Below are 25,602 nucleotides of genomic sequence, written 5' to 3'. Positions count from 1 at the left end.
AAATGTAGTCAGGGCTGGTCAAGCAAGCAAGCCACGCGACTTTTCCGTGGTGAGTTGGCCCAAGCCCATGCTTCGATAATAACTTGATTGAAAAGGATAAAATCAAAGACAACATGAAAATAGGATGGTTTACTCTGCACAGGATATGGTGGGTTGAGTTTCTGTAAAGAAATGTTTGTGCAATGTGTCCTCACCTAAGTTCACTATGGTCGTCTACAAATTTCCATATCAGGACCCTACAATCTACGCAGTAGATCACTTGTCAATGTCTATCAAAAACTTCTGAGCACAAAGCGTCCTATATTGGTCTTGCACCTCCTCCTTGTCTTGACAACATACCACTATACAAAGGAGGTCTGGAAACGGTTATCACAACAGATTATTCTCATACATGGGGGAAGAGTTCCCATTGTGACATTTGAAAAGAAGTATAGTAAATTTTGTACAGAAGGACATACAGGGGGGGGGGGGAAGGAGAAAAAAAGCTTGTTCAACAAAACCAAATAAAAAAAAGTGAAGAGAAAAGGGGAGACAGGGATAGGGCGGAATGTGAATGAGCCAACAATAAAATAAAAAGGCATGCCTGGTCCAGGGCTGGAAGCAGAACATGGAGAAGAATAGATATTTACGAATTCAAGACAAGAAAACAAAAAAGCAGAGGGATCAAAGGGAAGATAGCAAAAACAAGAAGTTGCTTTTATATATATAAATCTCCGGAAGGAAAATTGACAATTCCACACGCCGATCAACAGAAGAAAAAAATACCAAAAAAACAAGTGCGATTTTCCCTCCTCTGAAAAGCCAAATGCCAAACATGCAACAAGTTGAACGCCTCTAATGGTAATAACGTGAGGATAAAAGGAGAAATTTGGAAAAGAAGCGAGGCGTTGGAGTAAGTATATAAGAATTGACGCTCATGCGGATATTTCGGTGCAGAATATAGAATGCATCCGCGTAATTGAAATAATTGAAAGTGGCGCAAGTAAATAGTAACGAAGGGGAAAAAAAGAAACATGTGTGCAAGGGAAGAAGGTCATTAGGGACATGGTGGCGGTCGGAGAAACTATACATTAACTGGGTCGACATAAAGTGAAAACAAGGGTCAGCGGGATAACATAGAGAATTTAATTGTTAGATGGGGCGAGGAGATCTGAAAGCTGGGTTGTTGGGTATTGCAGTTCGTGTTAATCTTCGTGAGTCGACTCCATGCGACTAAGCATTGCGGCGGATGTGAAATCGCGGGTTACTTCAAAGCTGCTCCGAACCGGATCCATTGACCGACGAACGCGGTCGTATGACGTCCCATGATCAATTGATTGCTGCTGGTGGTGTCGGAATTCTAAGCTTGCGGTGTATCCAGTTCCATCGCTTCCGTTTTGGCTTCTGGGGTTGTGGGTCGTTGCAGTAGGCGCAACAGATGGTGGGTAGATTGGTCGTTCGTCTTCAGGCACGGATTTCGGTCGCTTCGTCGACACGTCAATTTTCCCAAGGTCTGTGGACGCGGGGGACAAGTCCCGAGCAGTAGGAGGAACATACGCCTCGTATTCATCCAAGTATTTGAAATTCCCCGCAACAACTTGCTCACGAACGATGTCCACGTCCTTCGGAAAATATATCTTTTGGATCGATTTAATCGTAAATCGAGGGCACAAGCACATTGTCACTGTTAAAAACGTTAACGCCCAAAAGGTAAGCGTGCCGAATACTTCCCGGCCGGCCCTATAAAATTGGCCAGAGGAGTCCACTGAGGTGTAAACACCCGTCCAGAAAAAAATGAGAAGGCTGCTGATTGCATTGATGAGAACGGTCAACCAATCCCAACGATAGGTATTCAATAAAATATATGTGTTGCTAGCGGTCACGGCGGAACAAGCCACAAACACCCCCATGCGATTCCGATCGCTTAGGTCTAGTCCATTATCCGTCACTCCGGTAGCGGGGCGATAAAGAAGGTAAGTCATGAAGAAACACATAAGAGACTGGTAGAATCCATCTAGCATGTAGAGCCTGTGCGTGCAAATATGTTAGAAAAACTTGTGATATACTTCGTCAGGCTAGAAGAGGGAAAAAATTACTCACCAGAACTTCTTCTGGGTCCATTCCTTCTGTTCGATACCAGTCTTATACAGCTGCGGGACCGCTAGAGAAACTTTATCGTCCACGTCTTGGTCCAAGATACCCATCAATATCACGGGGAGAGACGTAAAAGCCAAGTTGACTAAGATGATGTACGTGAAGTCGAAGAGGTAGGAACAATCAAAGTTGTTGTATATCGAGTACCAGAAGAGCGCAAACGTCCATACAAGATTCTAACCAATGCGTTAGTAACATAAAACGTAAGCATTAGGGTCCAAATTAAGTAATTTTGTGTACTTCGCATACCTTGTAGAAGAAATTGGCAACAGTTTCACCAAGTCTTCGATAAGACCATCTTCCATGGACCAGAACGAGGCGCTGAAGGAATCGGAACTGGCCAATAGCGTAATCTGACGACATGACAGCCTGGCGGCCTTCCTCACCAGCAATTCCAACCCCTACATCCGCTTCCTGGATCATAGCAACATCGTTCGCACCATCGCCAATAGCAAGAGCCATGACGTTCAATCCTGTCTTAACCATCTGTACAACAGCGGCCTTCTGAGCAGGGCTAACTCTGCAGCACAGCACGGATTTGCACTGTTTGCATAATAGGAGGAATTTCTGCTTTAACTCTGGGGACAGCATGAGCTTGAGCGTGTCTCCATCTACAATGAGAGCGTGCGTCGGAGCCGGCGGTTCGTGGTTGCTTTGAGCAGCGATTAGCTCTTCGTCAGAGCCAGTAAGACCAAACTTCGCCAAATTCGTGTCGAGTTCATATGTGGCGGAGTCAGGGTCATCCTTGTCGATATTGAAAACGATCAGGTCCATCTCGTTGGACAGCAGATTACACGAAAATCCAATGTTAATAGCGGTTTCAACTTTATCCCCTGTAAGGACCCATAGCTTGATTCCAGCGGTTGCTAGGAGGGAAATAGTATCGGGGACGCCATCCTGCAACCTATCCTCAATGGCAGTGCCGCCAAGGAGAGTAAGCTCTTGTTCAATGGCGCTGGAGGTTTCTTCGAGCTTAACGTCACGGTCAGTAAGCGACTGCGCAGCCAAATCATGCGACCTTTTCCATTCTCGGTATTCTTCCTCGCTCAGAACTCGCTCGGCGATACACAGTGTCCGCAGGCCCTCTCTAGCAAACATTTCAAGATGCCCTGCGGTCGACTTTCTGAGTTCCTGCTGTTGCCCGCGAGTCAGGCGAGAATAAATTATACTATCGGCACCTTTGCAGAATAATATGATTCTCCCATCAGGCATGCGGATAATTGCGCTCATTCGCTTTCTTGATGAGTTGAATTCCAAAGTATTCAGGACAGTGTATAACCGCTCTTCACCCATAATGTTCAACCGGATGTCGTCACCCGATCTTCCCAGCACGGTGAAACCGCAGTCTCGTGCGGTCGCGACCAGTGCTGCTTCATCGGGAGACTGAGCTTTGAACTCAAGTTTAGGAGGATCGCCTGGAGTACGTTCTGTTATAACTGTATGGCACAAAGCCAAGGCAAGCATGAAATGCTCATTGGCGGCTCTCTGTTCCTCTCCAGCAGATCCAGAAAGGTGAGAGACGAATTCGGGGGAAACAAAGGTAAGATTTTCATCGCGGAGATAAGGATTGTCATGGATAGAACGTAGTTGTTGGAGCATTTGAACGCGAGATTTGGCGATGGCTTCATTTGCCTTTTTGGAGACTTCTTCCACGTCGATACCCTCGCGACGTTGCATTCCAGCCATGGCCTCGGTGTACGCTTCACCGTAAGAAACGCCGTTAATGGTGCATTTCTTAAATTCCATCACGTTCTGGGTCAATGTTCCCGTTTTATCTGAGAAGATGTATTCGATCTGGCCCAGGTCGTCCGATATATTCCATGACTTGGGCGTGCAAGGATAACCAAGTTTGTCGTAGTACATGAATGTGTCGCTGTGGATGAAGATGGCCTGTGCAGTTCGAACAATTTCCAAGGATATATAGAGTGAGATCGGGACGAGACTCTGATAGAGAATAACTGCAGCCCAGAACGTAACAAACCCGTCGACAGGGGGTGAGCCGCCATATGACCCAAATTCAAATAAATCCAAAGAATTTTTTCCTTGACCCCAGGTGATACCCTGAACGATTCCGGAAACAAGGCACATAAGGAAAAGGATGACGAAATTGTAAATGACGTTCCAGTTCAAGCCCCTGGCAATTCTTGCCCGCTTCGTTGGGGTAGCGCCAGAATTTAGCATGATCTTCGTTTGAAGGCCGGTGAAAACTACCATTCCCAAAACCCATTCAGTATTCTGTATACTACAGCCACGGAGTAAAATATTATTGATGGTAATGGGTTCCACCATCTCTCTTCCGGGTCCATCCGGCGTATTCACGTCGTGTTGCATCCACTTAATCGCCCCGTTATACTCGTAAAGATTCGGGTGCGGAGACTCGCTCTCGATCGTAAATTGCGCCTTCTCGCAGTCCCTGGCGTGCTTTACGTCGCGAGTGCAATGAAGCGCTTGTCGTACTTTTAAGTTAGTTTCTCCATCGAGGTTTTTCGTTTCAACGTAACAAGCCCCGTCGGGGTCAGAAGTGGACAACACAACTACGTCGGCAGGAATGGGCTCCTCGTTGTAAATTCGCACGAAATCGCCCACTTGCACGTTCTTCCAGTAATCACGCTTGAACCTTGCCGTTTGGGGAGTTTGTCTGGACTTATTCAGCACGCTCCCGTATTCATTACGCACATGCGCATGGTCCGACGCCTGGGGTGGCTCTGGAGACAGATAGTCACTTGAAGATCTGAGCATCCCGGATGATTGTCCGTCCATTTGCGCGTTGCGTTTGTCAGGATTAGGGGATGGTACAGGTGTCATCTGTATGGCACCGTTTTCCTCGTGGGAATGGTAAGTATTTTGCTGGAACGATTGTCTGAATGAATACGTCGAGTCTCTCTTTGTGCGTCTAGTATCTATTGACGGTCGTTGTCCATTGAGGATATCCTCTTCGGGGACCTCCAGCTTTCCCCCTTTCTTAAAGGCAATGATTACGTGCCACAATTTCATCACGGCTCTGGAGGTTGCCTTCTTGATCCTCCGCCATAACGAGACATTATCTTCAATTGAATTAACATTGGTCCATTCCACCAACCGATGAATCGGGGAGTTGTTTAGTTCGGTATCCAGTATGGTTCGTCTCCAGTCCTCAATGGCATCTTTAATGGCAGTAATTGTTAAAATCGAAATGAGAGGGACGGCGCTCAGCCCGGGGCTGGTGGCGCCGAAAATAGGAAATATCTAATGACACATTAACAAATCATGACATATATGATAGAAACCGTATAGAAGGACAAGCAAACTTACAGATAGAATAATAGTGAACAAAAAGTAAATATTTGCAACATTATGAAACTGAAACCACAAATTCTTCGGAATAAAACTTAACGGGGTATATTTTGCCGTTCTTATCTTATTCCTCGAATAATTTGCGATGAGGCGGCCGTTCTCGTCCTTCACGTCCTCAGGAAGTGGTACGTTGCAGAATATCCGCCGAATATTCGAGCTGTCAACAGAGGCTTCGTCAACCGCCGACTCCTCGGGATGTGGCAAGGGGCTTGTAGTCGATTTTCGTTTTTCTTCCTTGGAACTAGTGCGACGGTGTAGTCTATCCATTATAGACCGTCTCTTTCGCGATCCGCCGGCACCAGTTCGGCGTTGGGTGGCCCATCGCATCCTTTGAACAGGCTTCGAAATGGTGGCCTCATCCTCAGCCCCAAATTGTACCACGGCCATTCCGGGCTCCTTAATTCCACTTATAACATAAAATAAGGGGTATGATCGGGTTAGGACGATGATTCGCACATTTGCAATTATTCAGGCCGCCCAGGAAGCTGAGGAGAGTGTTCGCATGCGTTGGGCCGCGGTTAAGATTCAGGGGTTTTGAGATGAAGGAAGGGGGGGAAAAGGTCGACGAAGAATAATGGGACAAAATTAAGAATATATGCGATTGCGATCTGAGGACTGGATATAGCGGAACGGATTCTTGCTAGGTATGTAAACCGGAGGCACTGTCTACGTTGTGAAGGCTTGAAAAGTGGGTGGGACGGATAAGTAGAGGATGTCCGGAGAAGGGGTAAGGCATGAATCGAAGGAGTGAAATTGGTCAGCAAACCGGGGAAGAGAAACGCGGAGAATCGACAGCGACAACGGCCAGAATATCCTACGGCGTGAATGGTCGTCCAGGGCACAGCGTTCAGAACAGAAGATGGGAGGGAGTCAGGAGTTCGTGGGTGCTGAGGTGGACGACCGCCGGAAGAGCGAGTTGGTTGATGAATCTGGTAAGCTGGCGTATTTGTCCTGTAACTATCCTTACCTAGGTAGATTTCTAATACGAGGCCAATACACAGCCTAGTTGCTGGCTTAGTCAACTCCGCTATCCGGCGGTGTCTGGATCAGCCTCTGGAATTTTTTGTCAACTTTTTGGATGGACAGAGATTGCAGCAACAAGATCTCGGCGCCACTTGCGCCCATGTGTCCTTTAACTTTAACTTTCGTCGGGCATATCAAGGAAGCGAACCCCCGTGGTAAATCCATAACGATACATGGTAGCATTGATAGGGCAGGACGGACCCGGGATCACGAAAAGTTTTAGCACCCCTTGGCTCGCGGCATGGGATGATTGTTATTTAAAATATTCAGTAAGCGAGGAGTCTGGCCTGTCCCCTTAGCTCACTAGCACCGCGCATAACCTTGTGACCTGGATGCCTCGCAATTTATATGTACTGCACTTTGGTGGCTGAGATCCAGCTCAGCTTTGCCCAGGAGTTTGGAACTCCTTTCGCTAAATCTAAGGAATCCGCGCAGTAAGACATCTCGGTATGAACATATGCTGCTGCGGGCTTGACGCTTGTTCCATTCCGTGCCTTGGCTGTGGAATTGGGATCGGATGACGATCGTAAATGGTCGGTAAACTTACACAGGGCTCCAAGTGCCGCAGAACGGTATTTTTACCGTCGATCAAGATCCTGTCCTTCCGAGAAACTGTGGGTTCGTTAGTAAGCGCGGAACCCCGTGGAAGGATTCATCCTTCCAGCGTCCCCAACGATGGCAAAAAAGATAACAGCGTGGAGTTTTATCTGTGTACGGATTCCATTTACATGGACTTTATATCATCCTCAACCTTGGAACACCAGGGCACCGGCTGTCCACCAACCAGAAGGCGCGACGTTATGTGGTCTTCAGTCTTCATCTCTACGTGTTATCCCTAGGCTCCCTATTACGGATATACGCCCCTGCTGCCTACATGTCAACACTTCAAGGCTCCCCTGCAGCTCATTACAAACCGAATTATCATCCAACGGACGACCACCAGACGTCCCACGGAATCAATATCAGACGCTTCACAAAGAATTCGCCGTTTTAACACAACCAACTAGAGAATCACATTATCTGCTACTAATCTGCCACTGTCCTATTTGAAAAACAATGTTAATTCTTCATCAAGCATCTGAGAATGAATGATTCCTGTTTGATATACAGCGGCTACATTTTTTGGAGAAGATATCTTTGAATGAGAATAACTAAACAACTATATCAATTATTACATATATATGATGTAGATCAGAATATAAACAGCACTTATTGTTTTTCATGGCTACATTTTAGTAGTATATACAAGTTCATCATCAATCTAGCATATATATGATATAAAAACACATCTCAGAGATAGCTGTATACCATGTTAATCTGTGTATTCAATTCTTAATTATATAGATTTGTGATGAAGTAGCTGAAGGAAAGAATATCCATCAATCATAGTTCTCAGACACTGCAAGCAATTGCTGATGATTATGTCATCATTTCCTAATGCGGGTTAGTGTTCACTTGTGCTGTCTGCCTATCCAACTCCATCATGCTTCACTCGATACTAGTACCGATGCAAGACCCTGTCGCAGATCATGGATTCTCCCGAATCTGTAACTTTACCAACTATCAAAACGCGATTTCTGATTCTCTCTGATACTCACAGCCGAGAATTTACTACAGACACAGAGGCAGATGTTGCAATCCACTGTGGTGATCTCACGGAAGGGTCTACATTGGAGGAATTCCATTCCGCTATCAAACTCCTAACAGAGCTCAAAGCACCCCTCAAGCTTGTCATTCCAGGAAACCATGATTTCACTCTGGATATCCCTTTCTTCAAGAAGAGAGTGGAGCTCCAGCTCAAATATCTTGATGCAGCACTAATCAAGCGAGCATACGGTGACTTCGGAGAAGCAAGACAGCTTTTTAACAGCGACGCCGCCACATCAGCAGGCATCGTATTCCTTGAGGAAGGAACACATAGCTTTGACCTCAGAAACGGCGCATCGCTGACTGTCTTCGCCAGCCCCTTGACACCGTCACAAGGAGGAGGCTGGGCTTTTCAATATCCTCTCCGGTCGGGACATACATTTGAAATCAGCAATACCGTCGACTTGGTCATGACGCATGGGCCGCCAAAGGGCATCCTGGATCACACGTTATCAGGTGATAGTGCGGGCAGCACACTCGTCTTTGAAGCCCTTGCCCGCGCCCGACCACGGCTACACTGTTTCGGGCACATCCATGAAGGCTGGGGTGCGAAGCTGGTTACATGGGCGCCGGCAGATCAGATGAGCGCGACCCCATCATATTCCGCTGATATCGATGAAGCGCGGTCTGTTTTGGTGGCAGATTTGTCGACGCTACGAGGGGGATCGGGATTAGAGCATGATGGACAACATAGTCAAGCGGGAAAGGGGGATAATGATTCGGGGAAGCGCTCCGAAACGTATTATGCAACCAGTCATTGTTCTGGAGATACCCATTCTGTCGAAGCTGGCTCGCGAACACTCTTTGTAAATGCATCCATCAAGGGTGTGGATGAGGATTATCCATTACACTTGCCATGGCTAGTCGATATTGAGCTTCCAAAGGCAAGCTTAGGTGGTTCTAGCGAGCTCTCCTGAAGCACCCTACTGATCAGCGATAACATCTGCTCTCGCACTCTGCACATGCTCAACATGGCGATTTGGTTGTGAATAGTATCTGAAAATAACCGATCAGAACTCCTTGAGAGGCTCGTCTGAGCAGATAAGCAATGGAAAAGAAAATTCATAAAATACCCTGTTGGAATTGAAGTCGCCGATCAGCATGTCAATGCCAAACTACTCACTGTTACAGTTGCTACTAAAATAAAATCTGATACGCAAGTTACCTGCTGAATTACCGTGAAATTATTACCAGGTCCCCGGAAGAGCCGCCAGAACTGAGAGCAAAACATACAAGGGCGCTCTCACAGTCCTCTCATTGGAGCCTCCCAAGCCAGCCATCATCACACATGCGTCATGGCTCGATGTTTGTTTCAGCCGCTTCAAGCGAGGAGGTCCGGTCGACTTTCTGCGCGATATCATTGGCGCGTGCTCGTGCATCCTGGTCGTGGAAGCCAAAAATAGAAATTTCATCTCTCGTGCAAAACTTCATCACTTTATGCACGGTCCCTAAATTTTTATAGGTCTAGTTAGTGAAAATATTGCATTACGTACAAAAATAACCATCTCATCTGCAGATACTATGCCATCGATAGATACTAATATCACCGATAGGACGGCTGAAATTGGGGGATCTGCATCAAGTTCGTCCAATCGCTATTGTGAAATCCAAAGTGCTGAATGTAGCTAGACCATACACAGAATATTGACAAAAAGCTGGATTTCAAAGCCCTATTGTGGAAATATGAGGCTACTACTGGTAGCACATGTAAAGAGTACTCTGGTAATATAAAGAAAGGGAGATGGACAGTCGTGATCTGAAAACTGAGGGCTCGCCGGAATAACGAGCGACCAGTTTGGGAAAGTTCTTGTCCACAGGTAGCAAAGATTAGTGTAATCCATGAGTTTCCTTACTCTCGAACCACAGATCTGTTATACGAGTAAAGATTTTAGAATTCTTAGCGTAAGACAAAGCTTTTTGAAACCGTCCATACTATCCAGTCCATGGACGAAGCTGGAATGTTCCCGAAAAGGGAATATTGCATTTGAGCTACATCACGTGATATCGCGATGTCAAAAACGCCTGGACGCGTCTGAACGATGGAAAACCGCCGCAACGTCAAGATATCTGCCGGCTAGCTTGTCACCAAACAATGTCAACCAGCCACAGCAGCTCCGGTCGGCATCAGGATAGTTCTCCTTCCCAGCAGAACGCTTGTCTTCGAACCAGGACTCCAAGTGGCAGATTAGATGATGATAGCACATCTGTGGTCTCACAGTCTGGTTTATCGTCCCCGTTGTCATCTGCGTTGTCGTCCCACGCATTTGTCTCTCCCATTCCCCTGAGACAAGGGGCCTCGCAGATAAAGGACGACCGAACCTTGTCCCAAGTCTCTCAACATACGAACGATGATTCAGCTTCCGGCAGGGATGTGCAACAGAATAACCCATCCCAACCTCGGGATGGTGAACATCAACTAACAAATACAACCACGACCAGCTTCAATTCCTTCTCCCAGCGCATTGTGAGAGATGGTAAAGTGATTGTGACAAATTCAGACGAGGATACGGACTCTCTCTCAGATATAGAATCGGCAGAAGATCTATTAGCCCGATTTCTAAAACCTCCAGCCTCAGTGCGGCCTCTTTCCTCATCGTCCCACTCTCCCCGACCTGGTAGGGACAATACCGACGCCGGGCGCCCTACCAAACTTCAACAGCTTCTCTCAGGTCGCAGCTCTCTAAAACTCAATGACCGCAAAGATTTGCCGAAGTATCAATTTTCTCTGGACACACTTGTCGCAGACGCAGCCAATGATAAAGCGACCGAAGCCAAAGTTGCGAAAATAAAGCAGGGCCTGCTGCCAAAAGTGCAACCCGAAAGGTGCCGTGGTGTCCTGCGTGCTGATCTCCTAGCTGCAGCTGTCGAGGATGAGACGGATACTAAAGGGATTCAGCGACTGAAGGATGCGGTTGAGCGGACAGAAACGTTCGCGACAAGGAAGATCTGGTTGTTCTTTGAAGAAAACACCCCAGTTGTACCATATCCGAGGTTTCCTTCGGGGTGGATACAGCCTGCGTCGTGGGAATGTAATCTAGAGGGTTAGAGAGCTTCTGCCTGTCGCTACAAATTTGCCTCGCACTTGTATTAATGCATCTTAGTCCCTGAAACGCGTGGTCCAGCATTCATCTCCGGAATTGTCTCGAATAGGTTATCGAGCAGGATGCTGCCTGACGAGGTGTTACTGTGGTTGCTACAAACTGGTCTGTTTACCTGATTCTATTGTCTTCTTCATCGTAGTTTGTGTATTAACATGTTTGCAGTCCCCACGGGGCAGGATGGTTACATGCAATCGGTAAATGTCGCAGTATTGGAGGTATGCTTCGCAAAGTATTCTGGCTAAACGCAATACCGCTGACTATTTTAGCAATCATCTGCGGGACGCATATCGTCGTTAATAACCCCAAGCCATATCGATCAGCTTTTTCGAAGGCTCGGAGCAAGACAGGCTGCATTAGACGTCTCTCTCAGTCTACAACCCGATCACCATATCTCTGATGGTAAGACTTCGACGTTTTTACCATAATCGATTCGTATAGCTAACGCTTTGCTCTATAGAATACTGGAATCGGGATACTCGAAACCTCCTATCAGTATTAGAACTCTTACGTGTTCTATCAGAAAAGCAAGTAGCTCTCTCACTCAACGCATCTATATTGGTTGCCCTCTAACTGTTTCGAATCAGGTTCAATGACGACACCCGGCAACATGCTCTTAAAATCACCCTTCGACTTGCGATAGACGAGGCAGTCATGAACGACTGTCTCATATGCGTTGAAGTACAAAACTTCATAACAACCAACCTTGCAAATCCTATTACAATACCAGATCAAACAGTAAGTGCTATATACGTCTAGCTCACTACCCCTCCCTAGAAAATGCTTTCAAATTGACCAAATACCTACCTCAGCTTGTAAATCTCTCTCTACACCTCTTCAAAACTATAAACGAGGTCGAACTCCAAAACCAACTCCTAAACAATATCCTCCCCACCAGCCCTCGCGTTGCCCTCTTCCGCTGCCGCCTCGCCTGGGCGTGGTTCTATTGCGATCCTTCCTTCCTCGACAGGCCCAAAAGCCAGCTCTTCGATCTTCCCAGCCTGACCAAATACCTCAAACACGACCTACGCTTCAACACAAACATGCGCTCCAATGGATCCAACGATCAATTCAATTTCTGGGAACTACACGCGCTGACTTCCATCCTAGACATAGCCATCGATTCCGGCACGACCATACCTTCATTCGTAAACAAGAACGGCGACGTAGACAGGAGGGCCGAACATCAATTCAACGCCGCCATAGACGATTTGGCGGATTGTATCAAGGCCATTTTCTCGGCAATCAGGGATTCGGGGGCGTCGCACTTGCGGAGATCAGAGACGAGGGAGCGGTTACAAGCGTTGTATTATCGCCTTACGTATGGGGTGCGGACGAGGCCGAGGCCGCCAAAGCAGTGGTTTGTGAAGACGGAAGGGGAGAAGGGAGAGGCAGATAAGCATCAAAAGAAGATACATGAGTACGGTGTGGTTCAGGATGCTGGAAATAGTGCTTTAGGTGCTCTACAGCATTGAATTTCTCCAGATGAATGATTGTCATTTTCCGAGGGTCCCTATTATATCCTTTTCATTTTGGAGAACAATGTTATTGATAGAAATATGGAATAACGATAATAAGACAACAATATCTAGTATTGGGCATAAAATCGAAGAGATGAAGACATGGGATGTGCCCGTTCAGAAGTCGGGTGTAACTATTCCTTGACTACTATTAAAATATTATCCCACCACCCTTCAAGAAGTGATACATAGTTCTAGAACATCAAATACAACAACCAAGTATATAGATGCATGCCTAAACCCTGAGAGCCAGCCCAGGCCGAGGGAAGGACTGAAGAAAGCGCCTTGGGCCGATCTAAAACCCCACTACAAATACTAGTAGTATACGTCGACAATTTGAAAAGAACAGGAATACAATAGCGCCTATCGCCAGAGAAAGAGATATTAATGAAACAAGTTGCAATAGCTCAGGTAAGAAAACGAAGCAAACATACTAAATCAAAAGGCAAGTTGGATTTAAAATTGCATCCATAAACCAGGGAAGAAGAACCCGTCAAGGACGCACCAAGATGAGGGAAAAAGAAAGAAAGTCTTTAACAAGACAAAGGAAATGGTCTAGGCCGTTTAATCATAGAACTTGCGGTTCTTATTCTTGCCGAACAGCGTTTCTCGAACAGAAGGAAGGGCATCGATTTCAAGCAACCGCAGCCTTTCTTCGAAGGTGTTGTTGATGTCGATTTTGCCCGCCGTGCCGACGATGAAGACGCCTCCGGCTCTGGAAATTAGAAAAGAGAAGTTAGCAACAATGTAAACAGCCGGAACTGCTCCGTAGGGGAAAAAAGAAATTGTCCATCAGAGATAATACGCCATACGCAACACGAGGTAAGGGAACCTACGATTCCTCAGGCAGCGGATCATTCTCCAGAAGGTCGACCGCAACTTCTTTGCCGGCTTGATCTTTAAACTCCTTCTTCGCATCTTCAATCGCTTTCTTAACAATTCCGCAATCTTTCTTTCGCGCCCTAACCTCCACCTTCTTCTCATTCAAGGCATATAACCCCTCCAACACCAGGCCCTTCAACGTAGCCTGATACCCGTCTCCACCACTCCCCCTGATCCCGTTCGCATTTGTAGCCGCATTCGCTAACTTCTCCCTGGCCTGGTCAAACAGCTCATCGAGCAATGCTTGGCGGGCCGTGAGGACGCGAAGACGGGTCTTATTGGCGAGGGTGGAGCGGGTGATTTGCTGGGACATTGCGGCCTGTTTGAACTTCTTTTCATAGAGCAGGTCGATAGCGGCAGTCTCTTGACGGACAAGTTTGGATTTCTCGATGGCGAATTCCTCGTCAGCTTTGAGTTGGATTTCGCGGGCTTTCTCGAGGGCTTCCTGGCGGATGAAGGCGGTCATTTTGCGGAGTTCGCCCGCCACCTGGCGTTTGGGAAGTCGTGGTTAGCTAGGCGTGGAATTCTCTTTCTTCTTGCATTCTTTCTTGCTTTCATCATTTACAGAAAGGGCTACCTGGTCATCCGAGAGGGCATGGCTTTGTGACATTTTGACCGAGTGTGGATGGTTGAAGCTGGCGTTATGCGGGGATGGGAGTAGTTGACAGATATGAAATATTGAATGGCAAGTAGGAGTAATTATGAGCTCTCCAAGGGTTTGTACGGCAGAAGAAGCTGAAGTTCCCCCTCAGAAGTAACAAGCGGGGCCAATGTAGGTGCGCCTGTGATCGTGTCGTGCGTAGCTGTAGATGTTGTTGAACATGCGCGCTCTATCAAGGAAGTGGGTGGTGAGATGGCACTGCGGCTCCTGATCATCTGTCCCCGGCTAGCGTTGTTCCTGGACCAAGCAGCGATGTCGCTCGAAGACACACAGTCGTTACACCCCTACATCTACACCTTCATTCACATCTATACAACTGCAGCTATATCTGTGTGAGCTCCTTTATGCTCCATAGATATCTTTCATCCAATTCTAGTAATGCTTTTGCTCTACATATAGCCTCATGGTCGATGTTCCCGCCACGGACCACCCATCCTATCCCCGCCCGTGCATGACGATACCAGGAGATGGGCCAGTTAGGGGGCTTGTCGCCGGGTGGAAGCATTGTGGTATATAGATATCTGCCCCCTAATCTACTTCTTATACACATTTTTAATGCTTGGTTAGATTGGAGTTCTTGTCGGTTTAGTATCAACGAGCCTCCAAGCCATTGGGCTTACCTTGCAGCGCAAGTCGCATATGCTCGAAGATGAGAAAAGCCCTTACGATTTGCGCAGGCCGCCATACAAACGGCGACGATGGCAGGTGAGAGAAAGTGTATCGGGGGTTTGATTGTTGGTTGCGACAGCATATACTGAGAAGAAGTTTAGGTGGGAATGTCCATGTTCGTCATCTCCAATATCATCGGGAGCACAATCCAGATCACAACCCTACCTCTCCCCGTGCTATCCACTCTACAAGCGGTAGGTCTAAACTCCATATCCCTTGGGCGCATATAAGATGGGAGAAACTTAACAACAGCCTCTTTTAGGCCGGCCTCGTCTTTAATACGATATTCGCAGCCTTGATCCTTGGGGAGCCGTTCACCCGTTATTCCATCTTTGGCACTATCCTTGTATCTATCGGAGCTGTCATGATCGGCATATTCGGCGCGATTGGAGAGCCTGCACATACCCTGGACCAGCTGCTGGTCTTGCTTGGTCGCCGCCCATTTATACTGTGGATGGCCGCTACAGCCGTCCTTGTAGCAATAACCCTCCTAGGCGCCCGCATGCTGAGACTTATCTCTACCCCGGGTCAAACTCGAGAGTGGATTAGGAAATATTGTATACCTATATTATATACTCCGCCTCTCCACGGCCACCATAGTCCGCGCATAAAAGTGCTTCGTGGGATGATGTACGGATCGGTCAGCGGCATTCTGTCCGCACACTCGCTTCTGTTCGCGAAATTAGCTGTCGAGCTGATAGTCCGTACCGTAATAGACCGCATGAACCAATTCAACCGATGGCAGTCTTGGATCATCCTACTGACCCTTGTTGTGCTTGCTTTAACACCACTGTATTACATGCATTGCGGCCTCAAGCTGTGCAGCACCAGCATTCTTTACCCATACGTCTTTTGCATATACAATGTTATAGCAATCCTGGACGGGCTTATATATTTCCATCAAGGCTCGCGACTTTCGGGCTTTCATGCGGGCCTTATAGCACTAGGAACCATAATCCTCTTATCTGGCGTTCTCTGTTTATCTTGGAGATTGGAGCCCGTCACCCCCCACCCGGGAACAGTATCAGTTGGACCGCCCCCATCGCTAACTCCTGGCCTTGGTTTACTCGAGGAGCAGCCCACCCTTCCAGAATACACATACTACCCCGAGGACGAAGAAACAACCTTGGGAGAACGTCAACCTCTTCTCCAAACACGACAACTGCAAGCGCAAAAACCTAGAAAGCAACAACAGAAACCCCCTTCGCCTTCCCGCCGTCACACGCGTACGCTAACCGATCTCTCCCCCAATATCCGCCGCAACACCCGAACAAGCCTTGAAACAGCCGAAATCTGGGCTGAGCTCGACGATTCCGAGGACAACCTCGATCTTGAATCCCTCACACAGCCCTCCTCCCCCATACTTCCTTACAGCCCTACTATTATTTCTCCACACAAACGACACCGCAGTACGAGCGGCATCTCATCCCATTTCAACATCACACGCAATAAATACCGTTCATCCAGCCGCAACGACGGCAACGAGAACAATAACAACATCAGTATCAACGACCCATCCTCTCCTTCTCCATCTCCAGCAAGGCTGAATGGCCACGGGCAGCAGGTTCGCAGAGCCCTCCGTTCCACATCGTGGACCTGGAGCTCGCCGTCGCGCCTTCGGCGTCCTCTGTTCCGTAATCGTGATACCAATAACAGTGGCGAACAACGGCTCTTGTCGTCACCGCTTGTTGTCAATTATCGGGACGCAGTGATACCGAGGGATGATAGTAGTACGCCTGCGGGTGTTGGTGGTGTCTATGGTGGCGTCGATGGTGCTGAAGCTGATACCAATGCGGGCCCGGGTGGCCGTGGCAACTCCAGTGAGGAGCAGAGATCTCAAGATCGATCGCAATTCACTAGCCCATTGCGCTAGCTAGGGGCGTTAGTAGGCTTCATGAGAGGGGGCCGGGGAAATAGAGATGAGAGTGGTGATCGCGATAGAGGTGAACCACCGGATAGATAGATTGGATTGGGAATATGACAGGATAGGTATAGATGGGCGTCGACTCATTGATCGAATTAATTGGATTTTGCTCGTTTCTGAGATGCGTACAACGTATGAAATGTCCGCGTTACGTTTACACTGTTGTCTACATGTGTAAGGGATGTATGAGGGTGGTTGTCTGTTGGTTGTCATGATGAGCCTGTCTGCATACCACCGTTTGCTACACACTACTATTTCTAAATAAGATACACCATTGTTTTGTACGTTTCTTTCTCCCATACTCCGAGAGAGAACATTCTATATGATTACCAGAACACAGCATAAAATCTCACATTCCCATCCATACATGCCCATGAAAATATAATGCGCAGGCGAAAGATAGCACATGATTCATAGCACAGCTTACACGTACGGGATAAAAGAATCCCCCAAGGAAAAACACAGTAGTATACAAAATCACCAAGTAGCCCCTCAATTCGTTCATTCATTCATTCTTCATTCATTGCGCAATTCCGATCCTGGAAGTTAATTCAATCTTGATATAGTTACATAGTCCAGGAAGCCACATACTAAAATCCTCGAACAAATATGCAAATTTTTCGCATTGATTGAAATATTTACAGGAAACAAGCCTGACCAAAGCAGAATAAATGAGGAGCTTCGGCGAATGATTCAAAATAAATTCAAAATGAAATAAATAAGAGGGTGGAATATAAGTCTGTCGCTTTTTACTTTCTATTTATTTAGAATGAACAGTAGCCAACAATCCGAACCCATACACACAAGAGATTCAATTAAAAAAACCTAATAGTTATTGAAAGAATAGGGGGAAAAAAACCATACTCATAGATACTCATATAAATGAAAAAAAATCCCATCCTAACTACCTACCTGGCTAAGATACAATTGACAGAAAGGGGGAGGGAAAAAGATACTCATACGTAAAAGAGCGGAAAAAAGCAAAGCAAAAGGCAGGCCAGGAAAAAAAGTTATAAAATATGACCCATCACAAACAATCCCCTAAAAAAAAAAAAAAAAAAAAAAAAAAAAAAAAAAAAAACAGGAAAAAATACAAATCCCAACAACTAGCTCCCTCAGATACTTCCTTTTGCTAATAAGAGAAGTAAAAAGGAAAAATAAATTAAAAGAACAAATAAAACAAATAAAACAAAGAGTTACTCCTGCACTTATTTGCTTCCTGGAATATTTCAACAGACATACCGCAAAAGAAAGGAAGGCACCCGCTTCTGATTATTTCCCTTGTCGCATCATCCTCACCCGGTGCCCGGTGTCCGGTGTCCTTTCCACCTATGCCAGTCTGTTTTGGCCCTACCCCGGCCTGTTGCCTTCTGGGCCTGAAAACTCCCCGTGAGCATTCTGAAGGAGGGCATACACACGATGTATCGAACCGCACCGAATGGAACCGGAAGTAGAGAGAGGGTTCAGGGGAAGGGAAGGAGAGGAATGCAGGAGACCGAGGACGGCAGGTTGCGGTGTTGAAACGGTAATCATTGCAAAGGGTGCGGATGGATCGAACTCGAAAACACGTACAATCGCGCACACACACATATACGTATATGTATGTGGCATAACAATAACCGTAAAAATAATAACAAAAGAACGCCCCTTGGAAAATGAAAAACGAAAAAAAAAATGGAAAATGGAAAACGCCATTCGGTCCGGCCTTACGCCTCTCCCTTCCTCCTTCTTTTCACTGCATAGTCTGTGGAGGAGAACTTCCCGTCAGTTTTTAGTTTTATTTTATTTTTCCGTTGTATTTCGTTCCCCCACCTTGCAATACCGCAATATATTAAATATATATTTAGAAGTTTCCTGCCTTCCACATTGGTATTGTCCTATTCTCCATATCCATATCCAGATATTCATATATCAATATCCCAACCCCACGTATTCCATGGCTTTCCATGTTTTTCCCTATATTGATTGTGTGTGTTCATGTTATTCTGTTGACATGGGCACGTTAGTGGCCATGACGGACTTTGTCTGTGTAGGGGTCATGTGTGTATACGGGCATGTGCTCAATAGTATGTGAAATGTGTAGACGTAAACGGGATGGCTGGCTGGCTGGGATATTTGAAGGAAAAAATGATGTGGGCTTGGTGGGGATTGGGGGCCAAAATTTGAAATAATTCAACAATAAACGTAGGGAACTGAGAACTGAAAAAATCAAGTTTAGAAAACAAAACAAAAAGAAAACCATTTTTTGATAGAAAGTAGCAAGAGAGAAGGAGCAAGTCCGTGTTTGTTTTGCCCTCGTTGAAGATATTTTATTTTCGCTGGCTGAACCGAAGCCATTCATCATCAAGTGTGCGTGGGTGTGTTTGTGTGACCAGTGAGGGATGAAAATCAGAGGGGGTGATATATAGGCAATGGCAAAGACAAAACGTCATGCCGTTTGTCAGATTTTTCTCCTTCGTCATTCTCATTGAGCCCATAAGCGTAGCGTGGTTGAGGTGGATGTGGCCATGGCTGACATTTTGCCAGTTGGGTATTAAACAAAAAACGAGGCGCAATCCACGCAAAAGGGAGAAAAAAGAAAAGAATTAGGAAAAAAGGTACAGGATAGAAGCGAAAATGGAGAGAGAGAAAGAGATAGAGAAAGAGATAGAGAAAGAGAGAGAAAATAAACCAAGTTTTGCAGCACATCCTTACGCCAGCCATTGAAGAAACAAGAAACAAAGATGGAAACGCGGCGATGATAAGAAAAAGATAATAAAGGATAAAGAGATAGGAAACCTATGCAGCGGGTTGATGTTGCTGTGGTAGGCGTGCACCAACTGGCATACCTGGATACTGACCTCCGGCCTGTGCTTGCTGCTGCTGTTGGAGGTTCTGGTAATATGCAATCTGTTGCTGGTGCTCGCTGGACATATATCCAGGATGTATGCCACCGGGACGGGGGATGTTGGGTTGCTGGCCTGCGACATTGGCATGGCTGACATCATCTTGGGCTTCCGGAGGTACTTCGGGGACCTCGACGCCATTTTCGCTGGCGGTAGGCTCTGGGGCATTTAAACAGGCCTAGATGGAGGCAATTAGCTTCTATGTTTGTTTTTCTATGGTAGTGGCCTACAGGTAACAACATACCTGGATAAGGTTCTTCCCTTCAGATTTGGTGACGAGAGGTTGGAGTTTCGGGGTGGTGAATGTGTAAACGAGACCCGTTTCGGATACGACGAGGAGTAAGACTTGGGTGCCAGTAAGGACGGATAACTCGTACGCCTAGACGACAAAGAGCACAAGGTCAATTACCATGCCATAGAGTAGAGACTCGTAAATAATAAGACGAGGCGACCGTAGAAATGCGACAAGGAGAAAGCAAACGGAAGTTTATTAAGTCATTGAAAGGGTGGTTGATCTAGAAACCGACCTTCTTCATTATACCAGCCTTGCGCTTGGAGAAAGTGATATGGCGACGCGACTTGTCCTGGATGAACTTGATTTCTATCTTCCGGCGCTCACGGCCAGGTTTATCCTCATCATCGTCATCGTCCTCGCCAGCATTGCTAACTCGAGGACGTTTAGTACCGCGATTCTCGGCGGCGGCGGCGGCGGCAGCAGCAGCAGCGGCAGCAGCGGCAGCCGTGGCAGCGCCATTGCCTCCGGAGACGAGGTCATCCTGGGGAGGAGAAGGATTCTCGTCAGCGACAGCGGCGGCGATATCAGCCATGGCGGCGAAGGGGCAGGAGTTGGCGAAGGAGTTGATGGAAGTCGAGTTTGGAAGACGTATCGAGTGTATAGGGTTAGAGGATGGCCGAAAGAGGAATGATGTTTGCGAAGATCGAAGGGCAGGCCGAATCGAGTAACGCGTTGGAGACAGATGCCAGATGGAGAAGGAACGGAACAGGTTTGGTTTGGGGGGTTTAAGGCGAAGCGAAGGGGGAAGGAGCGAAGGAGCGAGGCGGCTTGCTTGACTGGTGACTAATCCATATTATGACTAACAACTGACTAAGGGCGGTCGCTGACGTCAATGAGGACGCAGCCAAGAGCCGCTATTTTGTATAAGTTTACGTTGTTTGTTATCATCTAACTACTTTGCTTCCATTGCTTCACCTTCCCTTTTCTCCTCACAAAGGTCACCCCAGTTTTGCAAACCATCCGACGCTACACTTCCGTCATGAGTAGCCCGGACAACTTGAACTTGTATTCCTACACACTTATCTAGATAAAAACGGAAAATATTCACCTTGAAAAAGGCGGGTTATTGGAGCTGAGGCAATAATAGAATGGCTCCACATTAGACATTTGAATATACATCCTTTAATCCATTCTACTCCCTTGTTAAAATAATTCGATTGTCATACTGTGGTTCGAATTTTTAGCATTAGGTTGGATAGCAGAAATGTTGCTAGAATCCATTGAATCGTTTGGTTCCTAGCAGCTAAACGCGCATTTTAAACCCGTCCATTCATCAAAGCGAAGGATCACTGAACAATATGACTCGAAGCTGTGCGACAGTAATGCCATGTGAATCAAATCACCACCATTTTGACAAAAATCCTTCCAGGGATTCAAATTTCTCGTCTGGAAAAACGGTTTTGATATCTACTCCCTGTGCAGTTTTGTCGTCCCACCAAAAGTCTCCCTCGAGGATACGAAGGGGTGTCGTCCATATGTATGTTCCGATCATGTCGTTCGCTTTCTCTGCCTCCTCTATTTTGCTTTCCATATCTGCAACTGATATGCGTTTGATTTCGAATGGTTTTCCTAATTCGATTGTCGTGAATATGCGATACATTATTAATAATAACTTCTCTTCACAGGGTGGTGGGCTCAAGGATTCAGGATTCTCGCAATTCGAATCTTTCATACATACCTCTCACCTTCTCACAAATCCCAATAAGTTCCTTGCAAGTAAGATTCTCCCCAGATATCGTAAACTGATCCGGCCACTCCTCCAGCTCCAAAGCCTTGGCCACAAACTTCCCAACATCATCAATCGCCGTGCACCGCATTCTCTTCTCCTCCATCCCATCCACAAGTTCCGCGCGACAGTTCTTCAGATCAACCACTATGTCAAACCCAATCGGCGCCAGCCATTCGCTACTCACATGCCTCTTCCCATCCTCAGTCATCGGCGAGTAATAATCATAAAAGACCCCCTGTGTAAATAGCGTGCACTGGATCTTCTCTCGAACTGCCGGCGTGGCAAGGTGGGATAGTACTTTCCGCTTCGCAACCGAAGAAGGGTAGCGATCTTTGCGGACGTGCGGATCGAGCTCGAACTCTGATGGCACGAACCGGCGAACACCTACTGCAATACATGCGTCGACTAATCTTATCTGGCCCTCCGCGAATGTTTTGTCGTCGAAGCCTGCTGCGGTCGATATACATGTATCGATACCACGGAGCGCCGCCTCCAGCGAGGACTTGTCGCTATAGTCGACTTTACGCCATGTGATGCGCGGGTCGGTAGAGCGCTGGTACGTGAACTGTCAGCGACATGATATGGTAGCAGCTACTATAACTAGAGCACTGAGGACATGGGATAACGTGTCTATAGAGGTCTTGCAACTTAGAGAGAAGAGGCATTTTTCATTGAGAAAAAGTTACTGACGGGTTCTCCTCGTGTCAAGATGGTCACCGAATGTTTCCCTTGTGCGAGAATTGCGCGTAGAATATGGTGCCCGAGAGCACCGACGCCCGCGATGGCTACTTGCATGGTATGGTGGAGTATAGTGGAATTTGGTTTGTCTCGCTGCTCTGCCTTTTTACGAGAGTCTGGAAATGTGTATCCTTCGTGCGGGTGTCTGAGAGGCAGCCCAGCTCATTTATAAGGAGTTGAGGCCTGCTTCAGCAGTTGTCATATGTTGAGGTTAGGTGTCCAGGGGTGTTGACCTCCGCCCATACATGATCTCCTATGGAGTATAATAATAACCTAGTTAGCTCCTCCTCATAGAAGATTCAGCCATCCCACAAGGGGTTAAAAATTGCGCCGTGAGGCAGCGAGCCAAGAAAATCAATGGCGGGATGACTTCTGATTTCAAATCGTGTCCGTGTCACCAGCTGACGCAGTCATGTTGGTGGTAAAGTCCAATCCACCATTGACGGTAGAAATCTACCTCAGGCAGCCGAGTCGTAAACCTCATCCCTCCACCAATAGTTACATGTTCTCCTATTCAAACAATTAACGCGGCACATTGGCTCTGTGGAGACCAGAACCGTGTATCAAAGGCACACAGATAACATTTCAGATATCACGTCCACTGCCGGCATGCCAAGCAATATTTCAGGAGCGACATCCTGGGTCACCCAACGCATCTCTTTGACATTGTCATTGTCTGCTGAACTGTATCTCCCTGAACAAGCAATCGCAAAAAAGAAAAAAAAAAAATAAGGTGGGGGGGGAAGGGGTGAGCGTGATAGCCCGGAGCGTGATGAGTACCCGGAACTCCGGGTTAAAACCTGAAACTAGTTAATGAGGATTCCTATAATTACGCAAGAAATCAATTTTCACGAGGCTTGAGTTTAAATTGCACGGATACAAGAGAAAAAGGGGTGCAATACAGCAGGAACTTCAGCTAAATTTTGTGGGACGAGTCAATTCTCAAAGAAAGGTATATGTCGTGCTAAAAAACTAGGCTCTGGAAAAGGGGACCTTGCTTGCTTTCTCGCCTGAGAGGCCCTTCTCGCAGGCCCGACATCCAACCTCTCCTTGTATTGCTTGAGCTGATCTGGATGGACCTTTGCAATGTCATCCTCCAACTGCCATATGGGCCTCCACAGGAAAAATTCAAGATGCCCTTCCCTAGCCTCATGATGTAGCAGGATATGGGAGCCGCTTGTGTCTGGCTCAAGGTGGTGTGCGAAAGAGTCATCAACTCTGGCATGGGTTTCCTTTGAGGGTCTGTTCTTGGAGATGTTATCTGGCAGTGCACCGGAGATGGGCTGTGGTGGCAATGGTTCAACATTCTCCTTGCTGCTGCCAGTGCAGTTGAGGCTTTCTGTATTCATTAATATATGCCCTCTGCAGCCCACAGTATCAGGGGAACTCACGTTCGCATATAGTGACCGCCTCTGGCTCTGGCTTTGGCTCTGGCTCTGGCTCTGGCTCTGGTGCTGGCTGGGCGGGTCCTGTTGGGCGTGACCCCGATGTGGCTGTGTCTGTGATTCCTCTTCCAAGTCCTAAATTGATGTTGCCTCATTGCTCCTTTCATCACCAGTTTCACTATCGCACTCACGCTCAGCATCACCTTCAAGGGGTGATGTTTCTCAGTCTTCACTGAAAGATTTCATATTGTGTTCTTCATTTGATCTATCATTCAGATCAATCAGGTTGTCTGATGATGATTCAGATTCATCAATGACTGAGTGAGGAAGACTTGAGTGGACAAATTGTGACAGAAGTTGATTCATAGTTGGGGAACTTGATCTAGGTGATCTCTGAAGATCATAGAAGCTTGCTGCCAAGGATTCTTGTTCAAACACTGATCAGATTTTGGACTGACAACTCAGGGGTTGTTTGTTGTATCCATCTGGGATCTCGCATGCCACAGCATGGTCCGGCAGAGAGGGTGTCATTGTCAGTAGAGAGTTGGAAATGCTGCTTGCAATCATGGTGTATGGGGTGTGCTTGTTGTGCTTGTTGTGCTTGTAGTGCTCTGATATTTTTGAAGCGACAATTTTGATTGGAAAGGCAGTACCTTTTCTGTTTACAACAATCTCAACACGGCCGAATGAGAGAAATCCTGCTGGTGCTGTAATGGGGATCCGGCGCGGGTAAAATTTTCGCCGGGCATTGCCCTGCATAGATCCGCCTCGCCACCGCCCGCTAGATAGATCTTTCCTTTCAACTGAATATATATATATCTGGTGCGATTCCTCATGTCTTGATTGTACAACCCGTTTCTTTCCTTCTCGTCGATTCTCCTACATGCTGTTCCTTATGTTATTCGAGATGGGTTGTTAGATATAATACGCATTGATCTTGTGGTTTCCTACCGATTGATCCAGCTGCTCCTGTTCTCGCGCCGCCAAAAGCGCGCAACCCCCAATTCCCATTTCAGTGCCATTCTACCTGCTTGCTTCCATTGCATTCTCTCCTCAGAAGGAATCATGGTGGTGCAGGAACGTCGGCGCCATGAAGGGTCAATCAAATCCTTGTAAAACAAAGCAGGAAAATGAGTGTTCACCCACCCACCACCTTGCAATACCAGCTGCCATCCACATATAAAGTAAAGGAAGATTATAACCCCTTTCACTTTTTATTTCCTAAACTGTAGCATTGACTGAAGGGTTGCTAGATGATTGTCATGCAACCATAGCTGCTCCAATGTATAGATGTTGGACATTGTCGAGACTGTCCTCGCGTGATGATAGATTTGTAGAGCTATCCAGGATCTTTGGATCGGGGGGAAGGCATAAAAGGCATACGTGCGTCGGGATATATTGGGGTGAATGCATTTATTCATCCTTTTCCGCAGTAGGAACATCGTGAAGAAAGTGAAGAAGAGGAATACGCTGCGTAATGCGTAATGCGTAATGCCCATCCGGATTTATCATCATGCCGCAACTAACCTCATGAGGTCTAAGCTGGCGCAACGGCCGGCGAGAGTTATACGAACAAATGCAAATCTCATTGAGTATCACTTTATATCCCTTCATTAATGGTTTGAAAAGAGTGCAGAGAAAATTACTCCGTTCAGCACCATTCATTGCCCCTTATCTTCT

General features: G+C 46.9%; 8 protein-coding genes across 8 annotated transcripts; 3 read left to right on the top strand and 5 right to left on the bottom strand.

The window, feature by feature from the left end:
* Nucleotides 1-678: 678 nt before the first annotated feature.
* Nucleotides 679-5,853, bottom strand: HCBG_05659 (phospholipid-translocating P-type ATPase domain-containing protein; the record flags this gene model as incomplete). The annotated part of the gene is made up of 4 exons (XM_045432708.1): nt 679-2,007; nt 2,080-2,309; nt 2,383-5,358; nt 5,425-5,853. 4 exons carry the CDS (start codon nt 5,851-5,853, stop codon nt 1,185-1,187), a joined length of 4,458 nt encoding a protein of 1,485 aa, XP_045286824.1.
* A 2,165-nt stretch (nt 5,854-8,018) lies between these two features.
* On the top strand, nt 8,019-9,053 carry HCBG_05658 (serine/threonine phosphatase; the record flags this gene model as incomplete). Its single annotated transcript, XM_045432707.1, has 1 exon — nt 8,019-9,053. One exon carries the CDS (start codon nt 8,019-8,021, stop codon nt 9,051-9,053), a length of 1,035 nt encoding a protein of 344 aa, XP_045286823.1.
* A 1,150-nt stretch (nt 9,054-10,203) lies between these two features.
* On the top strand, nt 10,204-12,709 carry HCBG_05657 (uncharacterized protein; the record flags this gene model as incomplete). Its single annotated transcript, XM_045432706.1, has 7 exons — nt 10,204-11,177; nt 11,238-11,339; nt 11,400-11,452; nt 11,504-11,636; nt 11,676-11,745; nt 11,822-11,972; nt 12,047-12,709. 7 exons carry the CDS (start codon nt 10,229-10,231, stop codon nt 12,707-12,709), a joined length of 2,121 nt encoding a protein of 706 aa, XP_045286822.1.
* A 149-nt stretch (nt 12,710-12,858) lies between these two features.
* HCBG_05656 (vacuolar ATP synthase subunit E) lies at nt 12,859-14,452 on the bottom strand (the record flags this gene model as incomplete). Its single annotated transcript, XM_045432705.1, has 3 exons — nt 12,859-13,469; nt 13,591-14,123; nt 14,214-14,452. The coding sequence occupies 3 exons, from the start codon at nt 14,244-14,246 to the stop codon at nt 13,319-13,321; spliced, it is 717 nt and encodes a 238-aa protein (XP_045286821.1).
* Nucleotides 14,453-14,764: 312 nt separating this feature from the next.
* HCBG_05655 (DUF803 domain-containing protein) lies at nt 14,765-16,839 on the top strand (the record flags this gene model as incomplete). The annotated part of the gene is made up of 3 exons (XM_045432704.1): nt 14,765-14,806; nt 15,068-15,160; nt 15,229-16,839. 3 exons carry the CDS (start codon nt 14,765-14,767, stop codon nt 16,837-16,839), a joined length of 1,746 nt encoding a protein of 581 aa, XP_045286820.1.
* A 2,829-nt stretch (nt 16,840-19,668) lies between these two features.
* Nucleotides 19,669-20,682, bottom strand: HCBG_05654 (MADS box transcription factor Mcm1; the record flags this gene model as incomplete). Its single annotated transcript, XM_045432703.1, has 3 exons — nt 19,669-19,953; nt 20,020-20,154; nt 20,303-20,682. 3 exons carry the CDS (start codon nt 20,600-20,602, stop codon nt 19,669-19,671), a joined length of 720 nt encoding a protein of 239 aa, XP_045286819.1.
* A 727-nt stretch (nt 20,683-21,409) lies between these two features.
* HCBG_05653 (uncharacterized protein) lies at nt 21,410-22,594 on the bottom strand (the record flags this gene model as incomplete). Its single annotated transcript, XM_045432702.1, has 3 exons — nt 21,410-21,639; nt 21,749-22,352; nt 22,490-22,594. The coding sequence occupies 3 exons, from the start codon at nt 22,592-22,594 to the stop codon at nt 21,410-21,412; spliced, it is 939 nt and encodes a 312-aa protein (XP_045286818.1).
* Nucleotides 22,595-23,472: 878 nt separating this feature from the next.
* On the bottom strand, nt 23,473-24,989 carry HCBG_05652 (uncharacterized protein; the record flags this gene model as incomplete). The annotated part of the gene is made up of 4 exons (XM_045432701.1): nt 23,473-23,872; nt 23,929-24,100; nt 24,381-24,703; nt 24,874-24,989. 4 exons carry the CDS (start codon nt 24,987-24,989, stop codon nt 23,473-23,475), a joined length of 1,011 nt encoding a protein of 336 aa, XP_045286817.1.
* Between the last annotated feature and the right edge of the window lie 613 nt (nt 24,990-25,602).

The sequence above is a fragment of the Histoplasma capsulatum genome, assembly GCF_000150115.1.
Source record: "Histoplasma capsulatum G186AR genomic scaffold supercont2.7, whole genome shotgun sequence".
Lineage (NCBI taxonomy): Eukaryota > Fungi > Ascomycota > Eurotiomycetes > Onygenales > Ajellomycetaceae > Histoplasma > Histoplasma capsulatum.
The sequence above is the reverse complement of the archived record's forward strand: the minus strand, read 5'-3'. Positions and strand labels throughout refer to the sequence as shown.